General features: G+C 53.5%; 2 protein-coding genes across 5 annotated transcripts in view; one reads left to right on the top strand and one right to left on the bottom strand.

Annotated features, from left to right (window-relative positions):
• The window catches only part of NOS2 (nitric oxide synthase 2), a 33,561-nt gene extending 31,623 nt beyond the window's left edge, over nt 1-1,938 (top strand). The window contains exon 25 of one of the 2 annotated variants that reach the window (XM_032272283.1): nt 1,353-1,938. In XM_032272283.1, the coding sequence (XP_032128174.1) occupies nt 1,353-1,460 (108 nt within the window). In that variant the 3' untranslated portion in view covers nt 1,461-1,938. The remainder of the gene's footprint in view (nt 1-1,352) is intronic. The other variant, XM_032272284.1, reaches the window with a different exon arrangement.
• LOC116545844 (galectin-9B) lies at nt 266-19,974 on the bottom strand. 3 transcript variants are annotated; one of them, XM_032272287.1, is made up of 11 exons: nt 18,512-19,974; nt 13,418-13,509; nt 12,303-12,504; nt 10,897-11,007; nt 9,645-9,740; nt 7,941-7,976; nt 7,367-7,417; nt 6,730-6,771; nt 6,191-6,279; nt 5,879-6,041; nt 266-1,037 (listed from the first exon to the last, which is right to left on the bottom strand). In XM_032272287.1, exons 1-11 carry the CDS (start codon nt 18,827-18,829, stop codon nt 1,005-1,007), a joined length of 1,233 nt encoding a protein of 410 aa, XP_032128178.1. In that variant the 5' UTR covers nt 18,830-19,974; the 3' UTR covers nt 266-1,004. The 3 variants fall into 3 exon arrangements, with proteins under 3 accessions (XP_032128178.1, XP_032128176.1, XP_032128177.1); XM_032272285.1 differs by lacking the exon at nt 266-1,037 and adding an exon at nt 3,599-4,304 and having other exon boundaries at nt 18,512-19,137; XM_032272286.1 differs by lacking the exons at nt 266-1,037; nt 9,645-9,740 and adding an exon at nt 3,599-4,304 and having other exon boundaries at nt 18,512-19,129.
• Between the last annotated feature and the right edge of the window lie 1,160 nt (nt 19,975-21,134).

Raw genomic sequence — 21,134 nt, 5'->3', positions numbered from 1 at the left:
GAAGCCCAGCTGCGCATCCTGGTCTGGTTGCCAGCCAGCTTTGAGAAGTGGGGTGAATGTGTTCCATTTCTCCATCTGTGGAATGGGGGCAGGAGAGTCTCCTTGGCCTCTCCTCAAACTCCCCTTTCAGAAAGTATCTGTGTAGCCAAAGCAAGGCTGTGAGCGCTGGGGAGAGCAAGGCCACCCCACCGTCACCCTCGGGTGAGCCTCATGCTTCCTATTTCCACCCAGGCTGGCATCTACTCACTCTCATCCACCCAGCAGGAAGGGATGGGGTTTTATTGATGAAGATAATACTGATATTTACAAGGATTTACACTGGGCCTAGTGCTTGCCAAGGATTTTCATGTGGCATTTCATTCAGTCCTGCTGAGGACTTTGAGGGAGGAACCCCATTTGACAGAGGGAAGGGGGCCTACGGGGGCCACAGCAGGGAATGTGAGAGCCTAGAGTTCAGTCTGCCTCTCTCTAGTTCCAAAGCCTGTGACAGTCACTTCCATACTTTCCCTAAGACACATTTATACGTTCAACTGAACGTTTATTGAGCACCTGCTATGTGCTAGGGATAGAACAGTAAACAAAACAGGCAAAAACTCCTTACATTCTATGGGGACTGACAAACCCAAACAAAGAAGAGGTGTGGTGCTTCGGAGAAAAACAGCGTCCCCTGGGACGCTGGGGAGTGTCATTTAAAACAGGGTGGCCAGGGAAGGTGGAACTGGAAGGAAGTTTGAGAATAGGCCTGAGGTGGTGAGGAGGACCCCCGTGGATACTGAGGGAAACACTCTGGGCTGTTCTGGAGGGGGCAGCAGGCACAAAGACCTGGGGTGGGAGTTCACCTGGCTTGTCTGAAGAACAGTGAGGAGATAACAGGTATTTCCCAAATGTGTTGAATGGATTGGTAGATCTTTGGCATCCAAAATGTCCCAAGGTCAAATAGTCTGGGACATGCTTAGTTCAACCAAGGCAGACACGTAGCTTTACTCCAAGACTTCTCGGAGCCTTCAACATGAGGCTGTGCTTTGGGACCTGCAAGGCTGGGAGAAAAGAAAGGATGTAGCATTTCCCAAACGTATTTATTGCAGAGTTCATACTTCCTGGAGCATCTTGGGCGGACAGTGAGCGCTGGGCAGGAAATGGGAATGCTAAGTAAAGCTTCGGAGATGGTTATAGGGCCTGCACCAGAGCAGGTGCTGAGCGGGGGTTCGAGACTAAGCCAGAGTCAAGCACAGTCTAAGTATGACAGTGGGGAGACAGATGGCTCGGGAAGGTCCACGTGATAGGGAAGCTGGGAAACCCCAGGGGCTCATCCCAGCCTGGACTTGACATGTTGGTCTCTGCTTCCACTTAAGAGTCAGAAGCGTTATCATGAAGATATCTTTGGTGCTGTATTTTCCTATGAGGCGAAGGAGGACAGGGCAGTGGTGCAGCCCAGCAGCCTGGAGATGTCCGCGTTCTGACGGCGTACTGAGGGGTCGAAGCTGCCAGCACAGAACGTAACCGCAGAGCCAGCTCTGCATTATCCGAGGCCGCAGGACCTGGGGGAGATGGAAGAAAGCGATATGCCCAAGCCTCACATCCTATTTCCTCACCTCGTTCCCCATCAAGCCCTTTATTTGACCTGCCAAGTAGCACCCTGGATTGGTCGGAACCTTCTCTCTCAAGCTGGGGCCTCCCTGGTCCCTTGGAGATGAAATCTTCAATGCCAGGCCTGGCAAGTGGGTAAAGATGGAACCCGCTGCTGAGTGCATCACTGCAAGTGACCACCAGGAGGTGCTGTCGTGCCACTGTGTATTTAACTGCCCTGTGTAGAGTTAGTTTTTTAAATACAGAGGCATAAATAACACCCAGACTGTTCCCAGCGGCCACTTGGGCCTTCCCTATATGATTCCTTGATGGAGATATTTATATGAATTGCATTTTATTTTAATCACTCTGTATGTGTGTGTGGGTGTTTTGTAGGGAAAGCTCACCTCAGAGTGGGGGGCTGTGGCCTGGACAGACCCCCCCCCCACAGAGGGACACCCCAGGCAGGCCATGGCTCCTCTGAAGTGGCTGCCACGTGGGAGGGCAGCAGTTGGAGCTTCGTGCTTGTCCAAAGACCTGTGGCCGGGAGGGGGTCGCGGGCCTGCCTCCTACTCACAGGATCTGATGCGGGGTGCGGTGACGGTGGGATTTTCGCATGAGGCCAGCACTGCAGGGAAGGCCTGGAGCTTCTTGGACGCTGTCTTTTTCTTTTGAGATGGAGGCTTGCTGTCACCCAGGCTGGAGTGCAGTGGCGCGATCTTGGCTCTGCAGGCAACCTCTGCCTCCTGGGTTCAAGTGATTCTTCTGCCTCAGCCTCCTGAGTGGCAGGGACTACAGGCGCGTGCCACTATACCCGACTAATTTTTGTATTTTTAGTAGAGACAGTTTCTTCATGTTAGGCTGATCTCAAACTCCTAACCTTGTGACCCGCCCACCTCAGCCTCCCAAAGTGCTGGGATTACAGGTGTGAGCCACCACACCTGGCTAAGACACTGTCTTAGTGTTTTGCTCTGGGGCCATCTGTCTCATTCGAGTTTGGCTAGTATGGGTGTGGCCCTGGGGAGGGCAGCGTGTCCAGGCGAGTGTGGCCACAGCATCCTCACCTGAGGTACTGGGGTCCCTCCTGGGTTTGGAGCCAGCCAGGGAAGCCCTCTTAAGAGGCTAAGCCCCGTTTCCTTCTCCTGTCAAAACCAAGGAACGAGCTCAGAGGGGGCCCCTGGGGACCTGGCAACATGCGGCTCCCATCTCAGGTTTGGCCTCTGGCTCCTGGGTGCCCCATGCCCTGTGCAACAGCCGTGCATCTTAGCACCATGGCCAGGAGTCCGCTCCCGCACCAGGGTGTCTCAGCTTTAATGCACTCACCTCGCTGGGGGTCTTGTGAAAACAGAGACGACTTATTGTGCAGGTCGGCGAGGGGTGGGATGCCGCGTTTCCAGCAAGCTCCCAGGGCTGTGGGTGCTCTGCTCTGGGGACAACGCTGGGGCCTGAGGAGCTGGATTCTTGCTGGGCCCAGCAGAAGGTGTTGGCATCATGGACGCAGAGCTGGGCTGTCTGGCAAGGCTCAGTGGCTGGCAGAACCCCACACAGGGACACAGAGACGCTCTTTACATGCAAGCCCTAACACCTAATGCCCCCCGCTGCGGGGAGACCCACAGTGGAACACACCTGGACGAAGCTTCAGGTCGGCTTCTCCTGACCCCCCACCCCCAAGACACCTCCTTCCACTGGGACACCAGGTCTGAGGAGCCAGCTCTGGCCCTGCAGTGGACCTCACAGGCTCCGCCCCAGCCCCTCTCCCATCTCAGAGGCACTGGGCTGTTTCCTGGGGCTCCCCATTACCAACTCCCTGTGTCCTAGACTCCTGCCCAAGAGGCTCGAGCCCCAGCCTGCTTCTCCAGCACCCTCGTGGGATTTGTGAGGGAGCCTCTGAGAGGAGGGGTGGAGGTCAGGACCCCCTGCCCAAAGGGAGCCTAGGCTCTCCCCTCCCCCTCCTCTCGGCAGGCTCCCCTGCCCGATTCCACAGACTCGGAAATGTCTCCAAATGAATGAAAGAAGTCATGGCCAACCCACATGAGTGTGCCAATAAGCATTTTCATTTATTTAAGGAAACTGGGAAAGAAGCCAATCCCCTGAAGAGAACATTCCGGTCAGTTGGTGGGGGCCAGTGGGATGCCATCAGGCTAGCCTTACTGGAGGGGTGAAGGGTTGGTGCAGGGTGCAAGCTGAGAGTGAGGTTAAAGGTCAGAGAGGAGGGGCTGAGGAGGTCACCTCTCACCAGGAGTGGACAGCTAGAGGCCTGAGACTGGGGTGGTGCTGTGTGGGGGATGGGAGGGGACTGCACATAGGGCTTCATCTTCACTCCCCCCTCCCCTCCGCCCACTGTGCCCACCTCCTGGGATGGTATGATTCGGGCAGCTGGAGCCCCAGGTGCTGCCCCAGCTGAGGAAGGCTGCCTTCTCTGTTCCAGGTGGCTGTAGCCAGAAGCAGGACCAGACAAGGACATGGCCCCTGCATTATAGCCCAGGTCCCAGGCAGAGTTGGAAAGGGTGGGACTGGGCAGTGGGGATGATGAGAAGACCCAGACCCCAGCCCCCACACCCCAGCCCCTGGCCCCAGGGCCAGGGAGCTGCCTACGTCTGCACGTGAGTCAGCTGGACGTCACCCCCCACTTCTAGCCTGTTGATGGCGGGCAGGTTCTGCAGGCGATGGTAGTATTCGAACAGGTGCTGGCCATCCACGGCCACTTTGAGGCAGTGACCTTCACACAAGATCCACACCTGCGTGGAGATCATGCCGTTTGCACTACCCTTGGGAAGTCCTCCACCCTCACTGCCGCCTCCGGCCTCCCTCCCTCCCTCCCTCCCTCCTTCCCTCCCTCCCCAAACGTTAATAAGCCCACTCTGTCCCCACCGAGTGACCGGCTCTTCACTAAACAGGCTGTGCAGGCTCTTTCCCCTGCTGTTCCCTGGCCTAGAACACTGATCCCACCCCATCAGGGACGGCAGCGCTGGCTGTGCCGTCTATCCCTCGGACCCAGCACACTGGAGGGCTCGGTGCCTAGGCTCCTGTGGCATTGGCCACCTAACTTGTCTTTTCCACCCCAAGGCCTCCTCTGTGAGGCAGTCAGGTACAAATGTTAAAACCTCCTGCCCTCTGCAATAGCTAGCACTCCTATCGCACGCACCATGTGCCAGGCACTGTCCTAAGCACGTTACAGATACTGTCTCACTCCTTTCTTACAATTCTAGGAGACTCCTATTATTAGCTCCATTTTGCAGATGAGGAAACTGAAGCACAGAGTAGTTAAGTCACTTGCCCAAGGTCACACAGTTATCTACAAATCAAAGAGTGTTGCTCCCTGGCTTGGAACACTCCTGTGGCTTTTCACTGTGTTAAAATCCAAGCTCCTTTCCATGGCTGCAAAGCCCTATGTCAGTCATCACCCACTCTGACTGCAGAGTATAATCACTTAAGCATGTTTTAAAAATACGAATGCTCAGGCCGACTGCCTCAGTGCCCGACAGGACGATGGACTTGGACGGGCACAGCCCTCCCAATGGTAGTGACAAAAGGCATTGGCTGTCAGAAGGAGGGGACAGGTCAGCCAGTGGTGGCCAGCACAGCCACCATGCGGAAGGAGAATATTGTACCAGTATCCATGAATTTGGGCTGTCAACTGAGAAGCCCATGATATCTTTACTTGGTTCAGGAAAAGAAAAATTTTACGATGTTTCCTTTGTAAGCCCTCTGGGTGATTTGAATGTGTAGTCAGGGCGGCACACGCCTGCCTGCTGTTCCTGCACAGGCCACACCTGCGCCTCTGCACGCTGGTCCTAGCTGTCCCTCCCAGCCTCGCTGTCTCATTGCTCTGTTATGCTTTCTGCGTGGCACTGTCGTTATCTGCAATAATCTGTTAATCTTTAGTTTCCTTGCTCCTTCCCTACCTAAACTGTAAACTTCCTGCAGGCAGGACCCTGTCTGTCTGGTCATGACTGCGCCCCCAGCATGTGGGGGGCTTCAGGCAAAAAGTGGTCCACAATAAAATAGCTGTTGAATGAATAAGTGAAGAAATGAATAACAGCTCCTGCGTGGTTCTGATGTGACATGTGCTGGCTGTGACCACAAGCAAGTAACCTGCACTTGTGAGTTTGTTTCCTCATCTGTAAAAAGCAGATCCCAACACTTCCTTCATGCGGGACAGTTAAAAATAATAATTTGTTGACCATCTTCTCTTCTTCTGGGCCCTCATCATGAGGCATCAGCTCCCACCCTGTTCAAGGTCTACCTGACCTCCTTCACCCCCTTGTGCACCCAGAGGAGCCTCTCCAAGCTCCAGACCATGGTGGCTTACCGAGAAGCTCTGGCCTCGGGTGAAGGGCATTTTTCGGGGCAGACTCCGCTCCTCAGACCCCCAAGAGTTGTTGATCTGTGTGTTGCGGACCACGGCATTCTCATCAAAACGGGGGTTCAGGTGGAAGGCGATGTGGCTCCCAGAGCACAGGTTGATGTGGAACCTGGGGGGACAGCCTACCTGAACCTTTGTCCCCTGGGTTCCAGGCCCCATTTCCTCCCCATCACTCGCAGCCTGCCCGAAGCCAGGGGAATGGCAGAATGACCTGAAAGGACTCTCTCTTCCCAGAGGCCACTGGAGCCCTTGGCTTACCGCTGAGCACTGGGCAGGACAGTGCCGGACAGGACGATGGACTTGGATGGGTACAACCCTCCTGGAATGGTGGTGATGAAAGGCATCGGCTGTCGGATGGAGGGGGACAGGTCAGCCAGTGGCAGCCAGTGCAGCCGTCACAAGGAAGGGGAATATTGTACCAGCGTCCGTGAATTTGGGCTGTCAGCTGAGAAGCCCAGGAAATCTTTACTTGGTTCAGGAAAAGCCAAAGGAAAACTTTCCAGTGCTCCTTAAATTAATGGGCTTAGTTCAGTGTCATAAAAGGAACTTTGGTGAAACACACAAAGGCTCATGGGGTGAAAGGGAGGGCCATGCAATGTGCTCGCGTTGACTTGACAGTTGAAGGTTGGAAGCTCCTCTCCACCGTCTCCTAATTCGCTGGGATGCTCTGAAGAACTTCAGCTTACCAAAGAATAGCTTGTAATTTTGCAAGGCCAGCGGGTCCTCCCGCAGCTGCCCTCCACCCCCAGCCTGCCCACCACAAACAGAAGCCCCGCCCTCCCTGAGAAACCACTTACATAGGCTGGGTGGGGGTACATCATAGGTGAGATGGCAGGATTCTGTTGAAGAGACCAGATAATTCAATGGGAGAGCACGTGTGTGCACAGTGCTCCCCCACGCCACCCACACATTCTGGAGGGGCTCCACTGTGAGGCTGACCCCGTGAGGCTTTGGCCCTTGGACTCTCCCATCTACCTCCCTTTTCGTGTTAGCTGTCCTGGAACTTCCTGCCATGTTCCTGGACCCCACCATGGTCACCTGCAACAGGCAGCCCCACTAACGATAAGCCCCTGCCTGATTTGCACAAGAAAGAAAAAAGCTTAAGCCTGTGATCAGTAGTGACATCCCAGGGACCCAGGATTCAGGGCCAGGAACCTCACATCGGGGTGCTGGGGCCTCTGCATTCCTCACTGGGTGACAGAAGGGCCGGTTTCCCTTATTCGTCCACCATTGGATAAATCCTGCTTCTTCTAGAACCTCTGCTGTCCCAAGGACAGCTTTAGCCACATGTCACAAGAGCCAAGGACTCAGCCCCAGATGTCCCCATCCTCCTTGCTGACCCCTTTCTTTCCAACTCTAGGGCTCTGGGGAATTTAGCTCTTGGTGAAGGAGGACACTGGGCAGCTATGAACTGACCAGAACTTGTAGACTTACAGGGAACATCTGTCCAGGGACGCTCTGCACCGTGTGGATGACTGTTTGGGTCTGGAAGAAAGAAACCAGGTCTCACCCAGGCTCTCCCATGTGAAGACCACCAGCTCCCACCAGAGGGCGCCACACAGCAGGCACCTCCCGGGGTGGTAACCAGCCCAGTGGCCCCACAGACCCCACAAAGGGTGGGTCCAAGTGTTTCTTCTCTCAAGGGGATGAGGGAAGGGCAAAGGTTAGAACCCTGGAGAAGACAGATGGGGACGCTGGGGGCTCTGGTCCATCTTTCCTTTCAGGGAAACATCTCTCAGTCTAACCTCCCTTTGTAGGTGGGAGAAGTGAATGTGGGACCACTGTCTTCCATGGCTGCCCACGGAGTGGCAACTCAGGTTCTTTCATCAGGCCCAGCCAACCACATCCACCCCCCAACCTCGCCAAGCCGGGCAGACGGTCAAGGGCCTGGCCTCTGCCTTCCCCACTCCTCCTGATGGAAGAGGCCCAATGCCTGGTCCTGCCTCCTCCATAAGCCCCCAAGAAGAGCCAAAATAAAGAGGATCCAAAAAGAAAGCAAGAGACTTACAATGGGAGCTGGGTTGGCAGGCCGCACGCTGGGAGGCTGCAGGGGAGAGGAGGTCAGAGTGGTGGTTATTGCTGGCACCACGGAACGGGGAGAGACACTGGCAGAACTCCAGGGAGGCTCCTGTGCTCAGAAACACCTCCCCAGACACATTCAACCCCCTCTCGCTCCCAAGCAAGCCTTCCTGAGCCCATGGCACCAGATGTTTACCCCAGGTGCACAGGGGTTCGGGGATAGGGTCCCCATTGTTTCCTCAAGAGAGAGGAGGATGGATTTGATAGAGACCTCATTGCTTTCTGTGGCTCCCAGAGCCAAGAGTATTACATCCAGTGTCATATTTCACCCGTAAGGGGAGAAGTGGTATTTGTCAAAGGCCTGTTGTGGGCCGAGTCCTGGGCTTTGGTGCTTTCCAACGAGGGAAGCAGCCCCAGCTCCTGTGTCACTGGTGAGTCAATGAGGCTCAGAAAGATTAAGCCATTTGCCCAAGCTCTCCCAAGTGGAAGGGATCAAATCCAAAATGGCAGCCAGTTCTGTCTGACTGTATCCACCACACCTTCCATCCTCCCCAGGGCCAGGGCCAGGGCCAAAGTTGGGCTGCCCTGCAAATGTTCCTTGGGGCTCCACCCATCCTGAAGTCAGCGTGGCAGGAGGCAGGTGCGCTGTTTGTACCGTGATGGGCCATAAAAAGGCTGTGGAGACAAAGCGCCCCTCCTCCCAGTCCCCACTGCTTGAGTGGCAGAGGAAGGGCTGCCAGCCTCCTTTCCTGGGTCCTGCCTCACCCAGCAGACTGTTCTTGCCTGGCTGGGATCCTGTTCTCTCTGGCTGTGTGAACCGCATTCCACATTCATTCTTTCATTGAGACCCTACTAAGTGCCAGGCACTGTGCAAGTGAACAAGCCACACTCCCAGCCCTCTGGGGCCTCATGGGCACAGGGAGATGGGGGTGGAGTGACAGGGACAGACACGCACACACAGTTACAATGGGGTGCTGTGAACTGGCATGGCATAGATATGTACGGAGTCCATGGGGACACGGGGGAGGGTCCAACAACAGTTTGGGAAGGGAGGACTCCCAGGAGCGACACTTAGGCAGAGCAGGGAAGGGCAATTAGGCGTGTGCTGGGGGCAGGCTGGGGGAGGGTGCTTCTGGGACTAGGGACCGCATGTGCAAAAGCATGGTGGCCCCAGGAGGGCCTCGAGTGAGGCTCAGAGGCTGTGTGAGCTTTGTAAGTTTGGGGTAAGGCAGGGAGGTAGATTGGGGACAGACTGGGGAGGAATCCATATACTCTGCTGGATAATTTGGGCTTTATTTAGAAGGGCTTGGGGCTTTTAAGATTTTTAAGCAGGGAGACGGTGTGACCAGATTTGCTTATAAGAAGGTCACTGTGACAGTGGTTGGGTGTGGGGGTTGGGGAACTAGACCACTGTTGTCATGGTGAGGAATCCCAGAGGCCTGGGCCACATTGGTGGCTTCGGGAGGGAGACTCATTGGTGCCTTGGAGACACATAAAGAAGGGGGAGTGAAGAATCCAGGGTGACTCCTAGGTCCCCAGCTCTGGTCGCCTGGTGGACAGAGACAGGGAACTCTTGGGTGGGCAAGATGGAGCCTGTAGTCCCTGGGTGGCCTGCTGGCTGGAGCCAACCTCTCAGACCCCCGGTCCTTCCTGCTGTCTGCTCAGCCACCCAGGGCCTCTGTATTGAACTCACTTTTGGTCTCCGCCCCTTGGGCCTGGGTGGGAAACTGACAGGCTGGGAGAATTGCACCATGGAGAAGGCAGGCTGAACAGGGACTGTGCGGGTGTTCTGTTAAAACAAAAGGCACCGGGCGGTGAGGAGGAGCATTAATGGAGCCAAGGAGAAGCTGAGAGGCAGAGGCAGGGTCAAAAGGGAGGGACCAGGCAGGGAGGGGGATGCGGCAAGCGGGTGAGGGCCACACAGAGGTGGGAGGGGCAAGGGCCAGGTTCCCGTGAGCAGCGCAGGGGGCCGTCTCCCTCTGTCTCTTTTCCCACTTCCACCCACAGGGGAGAGAGGGAAGGAGGGAAGAGGCTCAAAGAGCAAGGAGCCCAGATGTGCTGAGGGCCTACTATGTGCTTCTCTCATCTCAGGGAGCTCCCTTGAATGCCAAAAGGGTAACAGCGGCTCCCATCCAGCTGCCTGTGGGCATGTGGGCTCAGCATCGCCTAATCTTCCCATTTTCACCTGGTATTAGTATCTCCTGACCTTCTTTAGTTTTATTTATTTTACTGTTCAAACAAAATATTTTAGAGATGGGGTCTTGCTATGTTGCCGAGGCAAAACTCGAATTGCTGGGCTCAAGGAATTTTCCCACCTCAGCCTCCTGCGTAGCTGGGATTACAGACCTCCACCATACCTGGCTCTCCTGAACTTGTTGGCAACACATTCCAAGTTTTTAAAACACAGAGGTCAAAGAGACCCTAGTGTGGGCCCATGCGGGCCATTGTGTGACCTCTGACACCCGTCTCCTCATTGAACTACCCATGGGGGCAGGCAGTGACCCCATGGGGGGCAGGCATCTCATCTACAGATGAGGAAACCAAGGCTGGGGGAGGGGAAGTCGCTTGTCTAAGATCCCTCAGATGATGAACCGCAGAGCTGGGAATCTGAACTGGATTCAGTGTGGTTCCTGAGCCTGGGCTCTTTCTGGAACAATATGGCCTCCTAACCGGGGTGGAAATCGAGGGGTGCAGAGAAGGGGGCAGCCGAGGAGTCTGGGAGACCAAGGCAGGTGTTCCGGACAGAGACAGTGACACAGAAGGAGGGCAGAGTGACAGAGGAGAAGGGGCAGGCAGACACTGGGACAGGGCACCAGAGGTTCTCCCCAGAGTCACCTGGGTAGGAGATTGGACAGTGGCCTTGGGTCCCCCAGCAGGGCCTGGGCACAGTTATAGTGGGCCCTGTACCCCAACCCCTGGGACTGGAGCCAGGTGGACAATCTGACCTGGAAGCTGACGGAGAACAGCTGCACAGAGCCATTGACGCAGAGGGTGTCCACACGGTGGAAGGGCACGCGGTGGAAGTACTGCACGAAGAGGCTCCCGTTCACCATCACCTGCCACAGGAGAGCACGTGTCCTGGGGGAAGCAGCCCAGGCCAGGACAGGGACCACTTTAAGCTCCTGGACCCCTCCTTCTAGAGAATGAAGACCTGAGTCAGGCCTGCAGTGTGGGGCTGGTTACAGGAACGTGCGTGTGATCCGAAGCGCGTCAACCCCAGTCTCCACTTGCTCTCGTTGTTGGGTTCTTAGTTCTCATGGCTGTTTATCGCAGGAGGAGGCTTGTCTTTCTAGTCTTAGCTCACCTGGGGCTTTATTTATTTATTTTTCCTTCAACTTATTTTTTTTTAGATGGAGTGCCATTTTGTCACCCAGACTGGAGTGCAGTGGTTCAAGCGATCTGCCCACCTCGGCCTCCCAAAGCGCTGGGATTACAGGTGTGAGCTGCGGCGCCCAGCCTCTTCAACTTTTAAGTTCCAGGGTCCATGTACAGGATGTGCAGGTTTGTTAACTAGGTAAACGTGTGCCATGGCGGTTTGCTGCACAGATGAACCCATCACCTTGGTATCAAGCCCAGCATCCATTAGCTACTCTTCCTGATGCTCTCCCTCCCCCACCAGGCCTCAGTGTGCATTGCTTCCCCCCTTGGGTCCATGTGTTCTCATCGTTCAGCTCCTACTTATAAGTGAGAAAACGCGGTGTTTGGTTTTCTGCTCCTGCGTTAGTTTGTTGAGGATAATAGCTTCCAGTTCCATCCATGTTCCTGCAAAGGACATGATCTCGTTCCTTTTTATGGCTGCAGGGGTACTATGTAAATAGGCATAAAATGCTCACAGGGAGCAGAGGAGAGGCACCTCGGGTTGCATACTGAGTGAATGGGAACATCCTTATCTCAGATAAGCGTACTCGGACTGACTTACCCGCCTGCGGAGCTCAGAGACCTACTCTGCCTGCAAAGGTAATCTGTAATGTGCTTACATAATTATACCCTTAATAGACCCTGGATAAAGGCTGGAACAATGTCGCTGAAAAATAAATACTATCAGCGACCTGGAGAGGAGGAATGGCGATAGCAGAGGAGTGGAATGAACTTGGAACTCAAAGACACACAACAGCAAACAGCCACGTGATGCCTCCTCTAGTTCTTATTTTCAGAGTAAAAGCAGCAGCAGGCACACCTGTAGATTCAGGTGAAGGTGGGTAAGGAGACTACGCAGCCATGGGAAACACCCTTACCAGGAAATGGTGGTGTTATCTGTATTCCGAATGTCAGTTAAGGGAATTACATAGAGGCCATTCACCAGATAGGGCCGGGGTCCGGGGTAAGAGGTGGGGAGGAGATCCCTGCTCACCTTGAAATCCGAGCTCTGCACCAGGAAGCAGAGGTGAAAGGGCACCCCCTTCTGGAAGGGCAGCTCCTTCTTCCTCTCCTCGGGCCCCCATGTTCTGTTCAGCTTCGTGTTGCACACCACGTACCCTCCCTCTTCAAACCGAGGGTTGAAGTGGAAGGCAATGTCATTTCCACTGAAGCCGGTCTGAAAGTCCACAGAAAACCTAGGCCCAGGAAAGCAAACAGTCTTCTGTAGCATGGCTTATTGCCAGTGATGGGCACAGGAGGGCCTTGGCGCCTCTGCCTGGCATTTGTCTGGGATCTCGAGCACAACCTGCGTGCCAGAGACCGCTCGGCTGGCATCCTTTTTGTTCCTCTGATTTGGAACTAATGTATTTTTGTCCATTTTTACATTTTTCCTTTAGAGCATAATTTTTTTTTTCTTTGAGAGAGCAGTGAGTCTAGAGGCTCTATGGTGGGCCCTGCAGGCAGCCACCCAGGGTCACAGCCAAACCAGCAGAGACTGCACACCTCTGTGCCACCAGGTCAGGGTGCATCGGCTGGGGTCAGCCAGGCCTGTGTGAGGGTCGGGGCCCTCCCAGCCCCTGAGAAGATGTGTGAGCTCCTCTCTGCTCCCAGACAGCCCACCTTGGGTGGAGGAGGGGTGGGAAACAGCCCTGATACAATGTTGGTATTTTGAATTGACTTAGCATTTTCCAGAAAAGGCCTTGAAACTGAATGAGACCAAATTACTTTTAATGGCAATTTTGAATGTTTTCATGTCAGCAGCAGGAGAGCTTCAGAGCGGATGAGAGCAGTTATGGGAAATGAAGGAAGTTTTGTTTTTGCAACTCTTAGTCACAGTGTACCAGGTTCAACCCAGAACATAATCATCCGCCTCTGACCCTCCCACTTCCTCCTTAGACTGTCAGCTCCCAGGGTCCCAGGTGAATGGCAGCCCTGGATGCAGGTGGTGCCTGCCGGGTGGTGCCCTGCAGCGTGGGTTAGGGATGCACTGGGCCTCCCTGAGCCAGGCACGTGAGCTTGGATGTTGTCGTTTGAACTCACCCAAGCTCACAGGCGCAGTGGTTTACTAAGGATGAGGCTGGAGAGAAACATGTCCATCCACATACACACCTGGTGCCGCTGGAGTTGAGGATGGTCCCACTGACAGTGATCTGAAGTCCGTCCTGGAGACCCCCTTCGATTGTCCCAGAAAAGGGGACGGGCTGCAGGAAGAAGGTGGGGGACTGTCAGTCAGGGGCCGGCCTGGGTGTGACGGACCATGTGAGAGGCTGGGGTGCGGCTGTGACCAGGACAGATGGAGTCTCAGTCCACGGGTCTTAGGGTCCCGTGTGGAGCAGACACAAATCCAATTAGTTACTCAGACAGTCTAAGCTTGTGATAAGGAGAAGCCTGGCCCTGAGAGGAGCATGTATGAATTTCCCATAGTAACAAGTTAAAAGAAACACGGTGCAGACCAAACAGAAAATACCCACCAGCCAAGTTCAGCCTACTGGCCACTGCCTTCTGGTCTATATTGTTGAGTTGTGTGACTACACAGAACCCTGGGAAACCCATCCTCATTCAGTGTACACCCCTAGCACCGTGAAAGACCCCAGAAATCTGGGATCTGATTCAGACAGACTCTGCTCTCCACGGATTTGAGGGGGGCATTTTTGTTGCCCCTCGGGTCAGCTCTGAACTTCCTACCAGTAAGTACTTTAGTGACCTCAAGCAAATCACAGCTTCACTGTGTCTCTGAGTTCTCTTTCTTGTCCCTGTCTACACCAGCGGTGTGGCAGAAGGAGAGTCAGGCTGATCCAGTTATGGACTAGCACGGCATAGGATCGGGAAGCCTGTGGTCCCTGAAACATGTCTGGGGAAAATTTTTCCCCTTGCCTGTTTGTGGAAGCCTGCGATTCTCTCCAGAGCCTGTCATACTATCATGAGTGATGACGCTTCAAATACACACCCTCCTGGGAAGCATGTGGCCCCCACTTCAGCATATTCACACCACGGTGTCTAGAATTGAAGGCAGAGCGTGGTGGACCTGGGCTCGCAAGTGCACACAAGGCTTAGTTAAGGAATCCAGGAGGGAGAAAGAGCAAGTACAGATCATGGGGGTGGGACAAGACAGGTTCATCTCTAAGGCAACAAGTTCCCCCAAAAAGTCCTGTGAGGTTTCAAAATGTCTTAAATGGTGCCCCTAAATTCTGAAAAACAAGATTTTATGTTTATTTATTTATTTATTTATGATTTTATTTTGAGACGGGTTCTCACTCTACTTGCCCAGGCTGGAATGCAGTGGTGTGATCACGGCTCACTGCAGCCTCCACCTCCTGGGCTCAAGTAATCCTCCCACCTCAGCCTCTGGAATAGCTGGGACCAAATAGGTACAGGCCCCACTAATGTTTAAATGTTTTTGTAAAGATGAGGTCTCTATGTGTTGCCTGGGCTAGTCTTGAACACCTGGGCTCAAGTGATCCTTCTGTCTAGGCCTGCCAAAGGGCCAGGATTTCAGGCATGAACCACCCTGCCCGGCCTGAAAAAAGGGATTTAAAATTGATATCATCCTACAAACAAGGCTATTCATTGCAGCATTATGACACAAAGGATTACAAAGCAAAGCACTAGAAAGAGCTTTCCTGTTAGTCCTCTAACAGGAAAAGGGTGAAATAAATTAGAGCATTTCCATATAATGGATTCTGTGTAGCCTTAAAAGGAAAGAAAAAGAGGAAGAGAGAGCTCTGAGCACCGATATGGAATGAAGCCATTTGTATAAAAAGTGAGTGGAGAAGGCTATGGACTTGCATTCATTTATTTATATGTAAAATATCTCTGGAAGGAGTTATAGAAACTTATAACACTGGTTTTCATGGGCTACCCCAGAAACATCCACCTTTGAATCCCTGGAAACTGTGACTATGTTGTAAAAGAGACGTTGCAGATGTGAATAAATTAATGATTTTGGCAAGGGGCGCTTGTCCTGCATATACAGGTGGTCCCAATGTAATCACAAAGGTCCTACAAAAGGGAGGCAGGAGGATCAGAGTCAGAGGCAGGAGATGTGACAACAGAAGCAAGAAGAAGCGGGTTTGGGTTTTTTGTTGTTTTTTTTTTGAGACAAGATCTCATGCTGTCACCCAGCTGACGAAGTGCAGTGGCATGATCTCAGCTCACTGCAGCCTCCACTTTCCCAGGCTCACTCGATCCTCCCACCTCAGCCTCCCAGATAGCTGGGACTACAGGCATGCACTGCCATGCCTGGCTAATTTTTGTCCATTTTCTATAGAGATGTGGTCTCACTTCGTGGCCCAGGCAGGTCTCAAACTCCTGGACTAAAGAGATCCTCCTCCTGCCTTGGCTTCCCAAAGCGCTGGGATTACAAGCATAAGCCACTGCACCCAGCATCTTTAAAAGCTGCTGGTTTTAAAGATGGCTGGAGGGGCCATAAGCCAAGGCATGCAGGCAGCCTCTAGAAGCTGCAAAAGGAAACAGAGTCTCACCTGGAGCTTCTGGAAGGAAACAACCTTGCTGACATGTTCTAACATCTGACCTCCAGAATCATTAAGAGAGCAAATTTGTTGTTTTAAGATTGGTCAGCCAAGGCTGCTGTGGAATTTAGAGCTGTGTGTGCAGGAAACCCAGGAAAACAACTGGACCTGCTTTTGTTCCATGCGGTGCAGGAGGATGGATTTTTGCATTGGATTTATAGTTCCACGGGCCTGGGCTCGCCTCCCACCTCCGTACACTGGCAAATCTGATATTGGCCAAGTGGCTTGACCGGCCTGTGCCCCAGCTCCCTCCCTGAATGGTAGGACACCCGGCAGCATTCTGAGAGGACCGGGTGGGATGCCATGTGCTGAGCCCCTGGCTCGTGTCCAACTTGACAGTGCAGCTCTTTGCCTGGAACGAATCGATCCCTCTGCTGAGTCAGAACTTGCTCCCTGTTCCTGGTTGTGCCCAGAGACTGGGGATTTTCTCCCCTCTTTCTATCTGGAAGTCTAGAAAGCAGAGCTGGGCCCTGTGGACAAGAATGCGGGAAGCCTTGTTCTGGACTGAGCTCCACACCCGATAGTGGGGAGCTCAGCCTGGCTGGCCGAGACTGACAGTAGGAGCCAGTTCATGGCTCTTAGCCAGAGTGGCCGGCTGCCTCAGAGGCTCCATGGTCCTGCAGGCCACCTTCCATGACACTTTGATTTTAGCCTCTGACCTCCAACACCGTAGGAACAATGTGCTGTTTTAAGGTTGGCCAGCTAAGGCTGCTGTGGCATTTGGATCCACATGTGTCCACGAAGGCTCTGGGCACGACCAGGAACATTTATCCTCACAGGCGCCAGCCACTTTTACAGATGAGGAAACTGAGGCACAGAAAAGTTTTGTAATTTGCCCAAAGCTACACAGCTGGTCAGCAACAGAGCTGGGATTTGAACCCCAGCACCCACGCTTTTAACTACAACGCAGGCTTCCTCTCATGAGGAGCTGAGAACATCCTCATTCTGGCTCTCCCAGTACTTCCCTGGGCCATGCAGCAGGTGGTTCCATCTTCCCCCCATCCTCAGAAGAGGCTGCATTAGATGAGCCCGGACAGGAAGTGGGAGTGAGGTTTCCAAGCGAGGCCCTCACGACCCTCAGCCCTCCTCAGCAGGAGAGCGAACTGCGTGACATTCTCCTACTGTCACTGTGTGGAGGAAGTGTGGCTCTGGCTGCCAGAAGGGTCACCGAGTGAGTCTTAAGTGTCCCAGCCTAGGGGAGCCCTCGTGGGGTAGAGGAGAGCTCTGGATACCCATGGGGGTACACTGACTGTCTTTCTTGTCTGGACTCCAGGCCCCGCTTTAACTCTCTGAAACTCTGATGCCCATAGGAGGATTTATCTTCCAAATCCAAAGATTAGAAAATAAAAACCAGTCACCAGCACAGTATGTCAGAAACTGGAAAAAGCTCTGGGATCGCCTCTCTGACAGAGAACCAGAGACAGGGTGACATGCCCAAGGCGGCACATGCCGACCCTAAGCCCCCACCGGTGGGCCCATTCCAGCTTCCCCCGACCCCTCCGTGCAGGTCCTACCTTGGGGGCCTCCACAGGGTGGCTGAGAGGTCGTTGGTGACAGCCAGGAGGAAACAGGCCACCTTTCCCTCCTCTCCCTCTCTGGAGTCTAGACAGCAGAGCCGAGCTCTGCAGACCAGAACACAGGCAGCCTCATTCCGGACTCAATGTCACCAGAGGGCACCCAGGCCCTACTCTGGCCTCTGCTGAGGTGGTCCTGGCAGCTTCGCTGCCCTCAGCATCCTGCCTCTGTCCACCCTCCCCTCTCCAGTTCCTCAGGAAGCTCTTTGCCCAGGCGGGGTGAGATCCTGTGACAGGACCTGGCCCAGGACACAGTGACCCCTGAAGGCTCCTGGGGTTGCCACTCCCATCTGGGGGCATTTGGCAACTGGCCTCTGCTTCCCTGAACCTCAGATTTTCCATGTATGAAGGGGACTCATAAACCTCACAGGGTTTCCGCAAGGCCCCTGCTGCCCTGTGACCCCACAGTGCAGGGACAGTCCCTGTCCCCCTCACCTCTGAGGCTGCCCCTGCGCAGATGCCCTGAACATGTCCATGCCTTGTTAACTCTGACTGACCCTTCAGAGCACAAACCCCTCCTCAGGAGGCCTTCCCTGCTGCCCCCCAACTCCCAACAATGTGAAACACTCTCAAAGCACCTGCAGGGTGCCAGCCACTGTTCACACACACTAGATACACCACCTCCGCAATCCAACTCCCACCCCTGGGAATGGGAGGGCCTCAAGTATTATTCCCACTTTACAGATGGGGAAACTGAGGTCCAGAGACCACCAGCTAGCAAACAGCCAGACCCAGGGAGGTCATCTCCAAAGTTAGCACCCTTAACTACCGTGTGGGTTCTCACTGCCCTGGGAGCATGCTTACTTCTTCATACACACCGTTTCGCTCTACACCTCTTCCCCTGAGCACACGGGACAGGACAGCACGGCTCCATCCACATTGTCAAACCCATGCCTCGTGGGGATGAGCATCCCTCCAGGCATGAGCGAGCTCAGCATGGTGCAGGTGTGCCTGGATGACCCTGTTGACATTTTGGCCCTGCTTGTGTTCTCTTGGGAAGCTCCCACCCCATCCCCGTCACCCAGGAGTTGCTTCCTCAGAGCCCCAGAGCTGTGTAGCCCTGGCTGAGGCAGCCCCATGCCCACGGCCCCGGAACTCACTGGGTTCAGGTAGGTAGTCGGGGCACCGCTGTAGGCCATCTCTCCACCGCCTCTGTGGCACTGCTGTCTTTCACACCCGCCAGGCAGTTCTCTGCAGAGGGAAAGACTTAACAAAGAAATAGAAACTAAAGCAACTTGGCTGTTATTCAATGGGGAGGAGCAGGCAACAAGAGGAAGTAGGTCCAGAGAGGAAAAGGTAGGGTACTGGGGGAGGACTGGGTTGACACTCACAGGGAAGTGAGCACTCCCAGCCCCAGTGACTTTTCCCTCCTCCCTCTCCTGTGCTTCACCCCTGAGCCCAAAGCATATTTGGTTCATAGAGGTTTACGATATCCAACCACACTGACACAACAGTGAGTTCCCAGATGACTCTGCCCGGAAGTGTGTGGCTGTGTAGCCTGACCACGCTTGGTCACAGAATCCAGAAAATAATGGGGCTGGGTATTGCCTGTGCATAGGGTGCTGGAGGGGAAGGGAGGCTTCAACCCATTTTACATTCGGAGAAGCTGAGGCTCAGAGTCTGAGGGACATGCCCCGGGTCACACAGCTAATGTGTTGTGGCAGCCTGAGTTATATGAAGATTCTCAGACTCTTCAAACTCCTCTTTAAATTTCTATTCTTCATATAAAAACATAATAACTTAGAGGGGAATATTTTGTAAGAAAAACACCTTAATGAAGATTTTTATTCTAGAGTGGGGGGTGCCCAGGAGCTTCTGATCCTCCCTCTCTCAGTGAATTTCTCTTTCTTCTCTTCTCTATCCTTATTTTCCGTGTCTTAGGATAGGGAGATAAGTCTTGGACACACTAGAACATTTCAGGTGACATGCGATGGGAAGGAACATATGGCATGAACTGCCTTTAACTGGCTTGAGCACCCCGTTAGGGGAAATGATTGGTTGAAACAGATAATAACAGGATAGGCTGCAGTGTGGGGAGGGAGCCATGAAATAAACTTCCCTGAAGTCGACCAGGTCCCAGCGAAGTGCTGGCCAGAAGGCCGAAAACACGAGCTGGGATGGGCAGGTAAAGGCCTGTGCAGGCTTGAGGGGAGGGAAGGCGCAGGGCCACACGTGCGTCTGCACCTCTCTTCCTTCTTGTGCTCTGCCTAGATGCACCAGAACCTGCAGGCGAATTCCTCTGAGATGCTCCCACAGGCTGAGGCATGTGAGCCGTCTGCAAGCCCCATCCCCATTATGTTCCTGGATCAAGTAGAATTTGACCAATTTAAGGAGCAGACAGTTCAGGTGGAGCAGAAAGGAGAGAAAGGAGGGACATTCTTCGCAATCCTCTATGACACCACGGACAGCGGGAACAATTTCGTCATGGCGCGTCATTTGTAGGCTGTCGCCAGTTAGTTGGGATATGAAACAACTGGGACTCTCATTCACAGCAGACTGGAGCGGAAAACAATGCAGCTTAGAAAAGCTGGTGGGGTGTGGTGGCTCACGCCTGTAATCCTGACACTTCAAGAGGCTGATGCAGAAGGATCACTTCAGGCTAGGAGCTTGAGACCAGCCTGGGCAAGACAGGAAGACCTTGTCTCTACATATAATTTAAAAAGCAAATTAGCCAGGTGTGGTGGTACACACCTGTGGTTCCAGTTACGTGGGAGGCTGAGGTGGGAGGCTCACTTGACCCTAGGAGGCCAAGGCGGCAGTGAACTGTCATCACGCGACTGCATTCCAGCCTGGGCAACAGAGCAAGACCCTGTCTCAAAAAAATTTAAAAATAGAAAAAAAAAACTGCTTGGTGAGCTGTCACACAGTCAAATACCGATTTCTCCTATGTTCTGTCTTTTCCACTTCTACAAAATTACCCAAGGGAAAGAAAAATGTATTTTTCTGTTTTTTAACAACTTTATTCATCGCAGCCCCAGGCTGGGAACAGTGCAAATCTTCACCAGCAGCAGAGGAGAGAAATGAACTGTGGTTTTCATATAAGAGTCACCGCAGCAATAAAAAGGATCGAGGCCACAGGAAACATCAATGGGTCTCCCAACTGAGCAGAAGCAGCCAGATCCAAACAGACACATGCTGTGAGAATTCCATTCAGGTCGAGTTAAACAGGCTAGAATGGCGTTACCTTTGGGAGTCAGTGACTGGGATGAGCATGAAGGACTCTTGAGAGGCTGGAAATGTTCTGTATCTGCTTCTGGGTGGTGGACACACAGGTGTTTATATTCCTTAAAAATAGTCTGAGGCTGGGTGCAGTGGCTGGCACTTGTCATTCAGCACTTTGGGAGGCTGAGGCAGGAGGATTGTCTCAGCCTAGAAGTTCGAGAGCAGCCTGGGCAGCATAGCGAGACCTCGTCTCTACTAAAAAAAAAAAAAAAAAAAAAAAAGTTAGTGGGGCATGGTGGTGCAGGCCTGTGGTCCCAGCTCCAGGGAGGCTGAGGCAGGAGGGTTACTTGAGCCTGGGAGGTTGAGTCACAGTGAGCTACGATTGTGCCACTGCACTCTAGCTTGGATGACAGAGCAAGACCCTGTCTCGAAACAAAACAAAATTCAAACAGAAAACCAGGATCTGTACATTTTACTCTGACTAGACAGTATCTCCATAAAATACTGCCAAAAGAAAAAATCTCCCAGAGCCCAAGGAGACGCAGGCACAGATAAGAGTTC

Source organism: Sapajus apella, unplaced genomic scaffold (assembly GCF_009761245.1).
Source record: "Sapajus apella isolate SASKATOON/1434 unplaced genomic scaffold, GSC_monkey_1.0 scaffold396, whole genome shotgun sequence".
In the NCBI taxonomy this organism is placed as follows: domain Eukaryota; kingdom Metazoa; phylum Chordata; class Mammalia; order Primates; family Cebidae; genus Sapajus; species Sapajus apella.
This window is presented reverse-complemented; position numbering and strand designations above follow the sequence as displayed.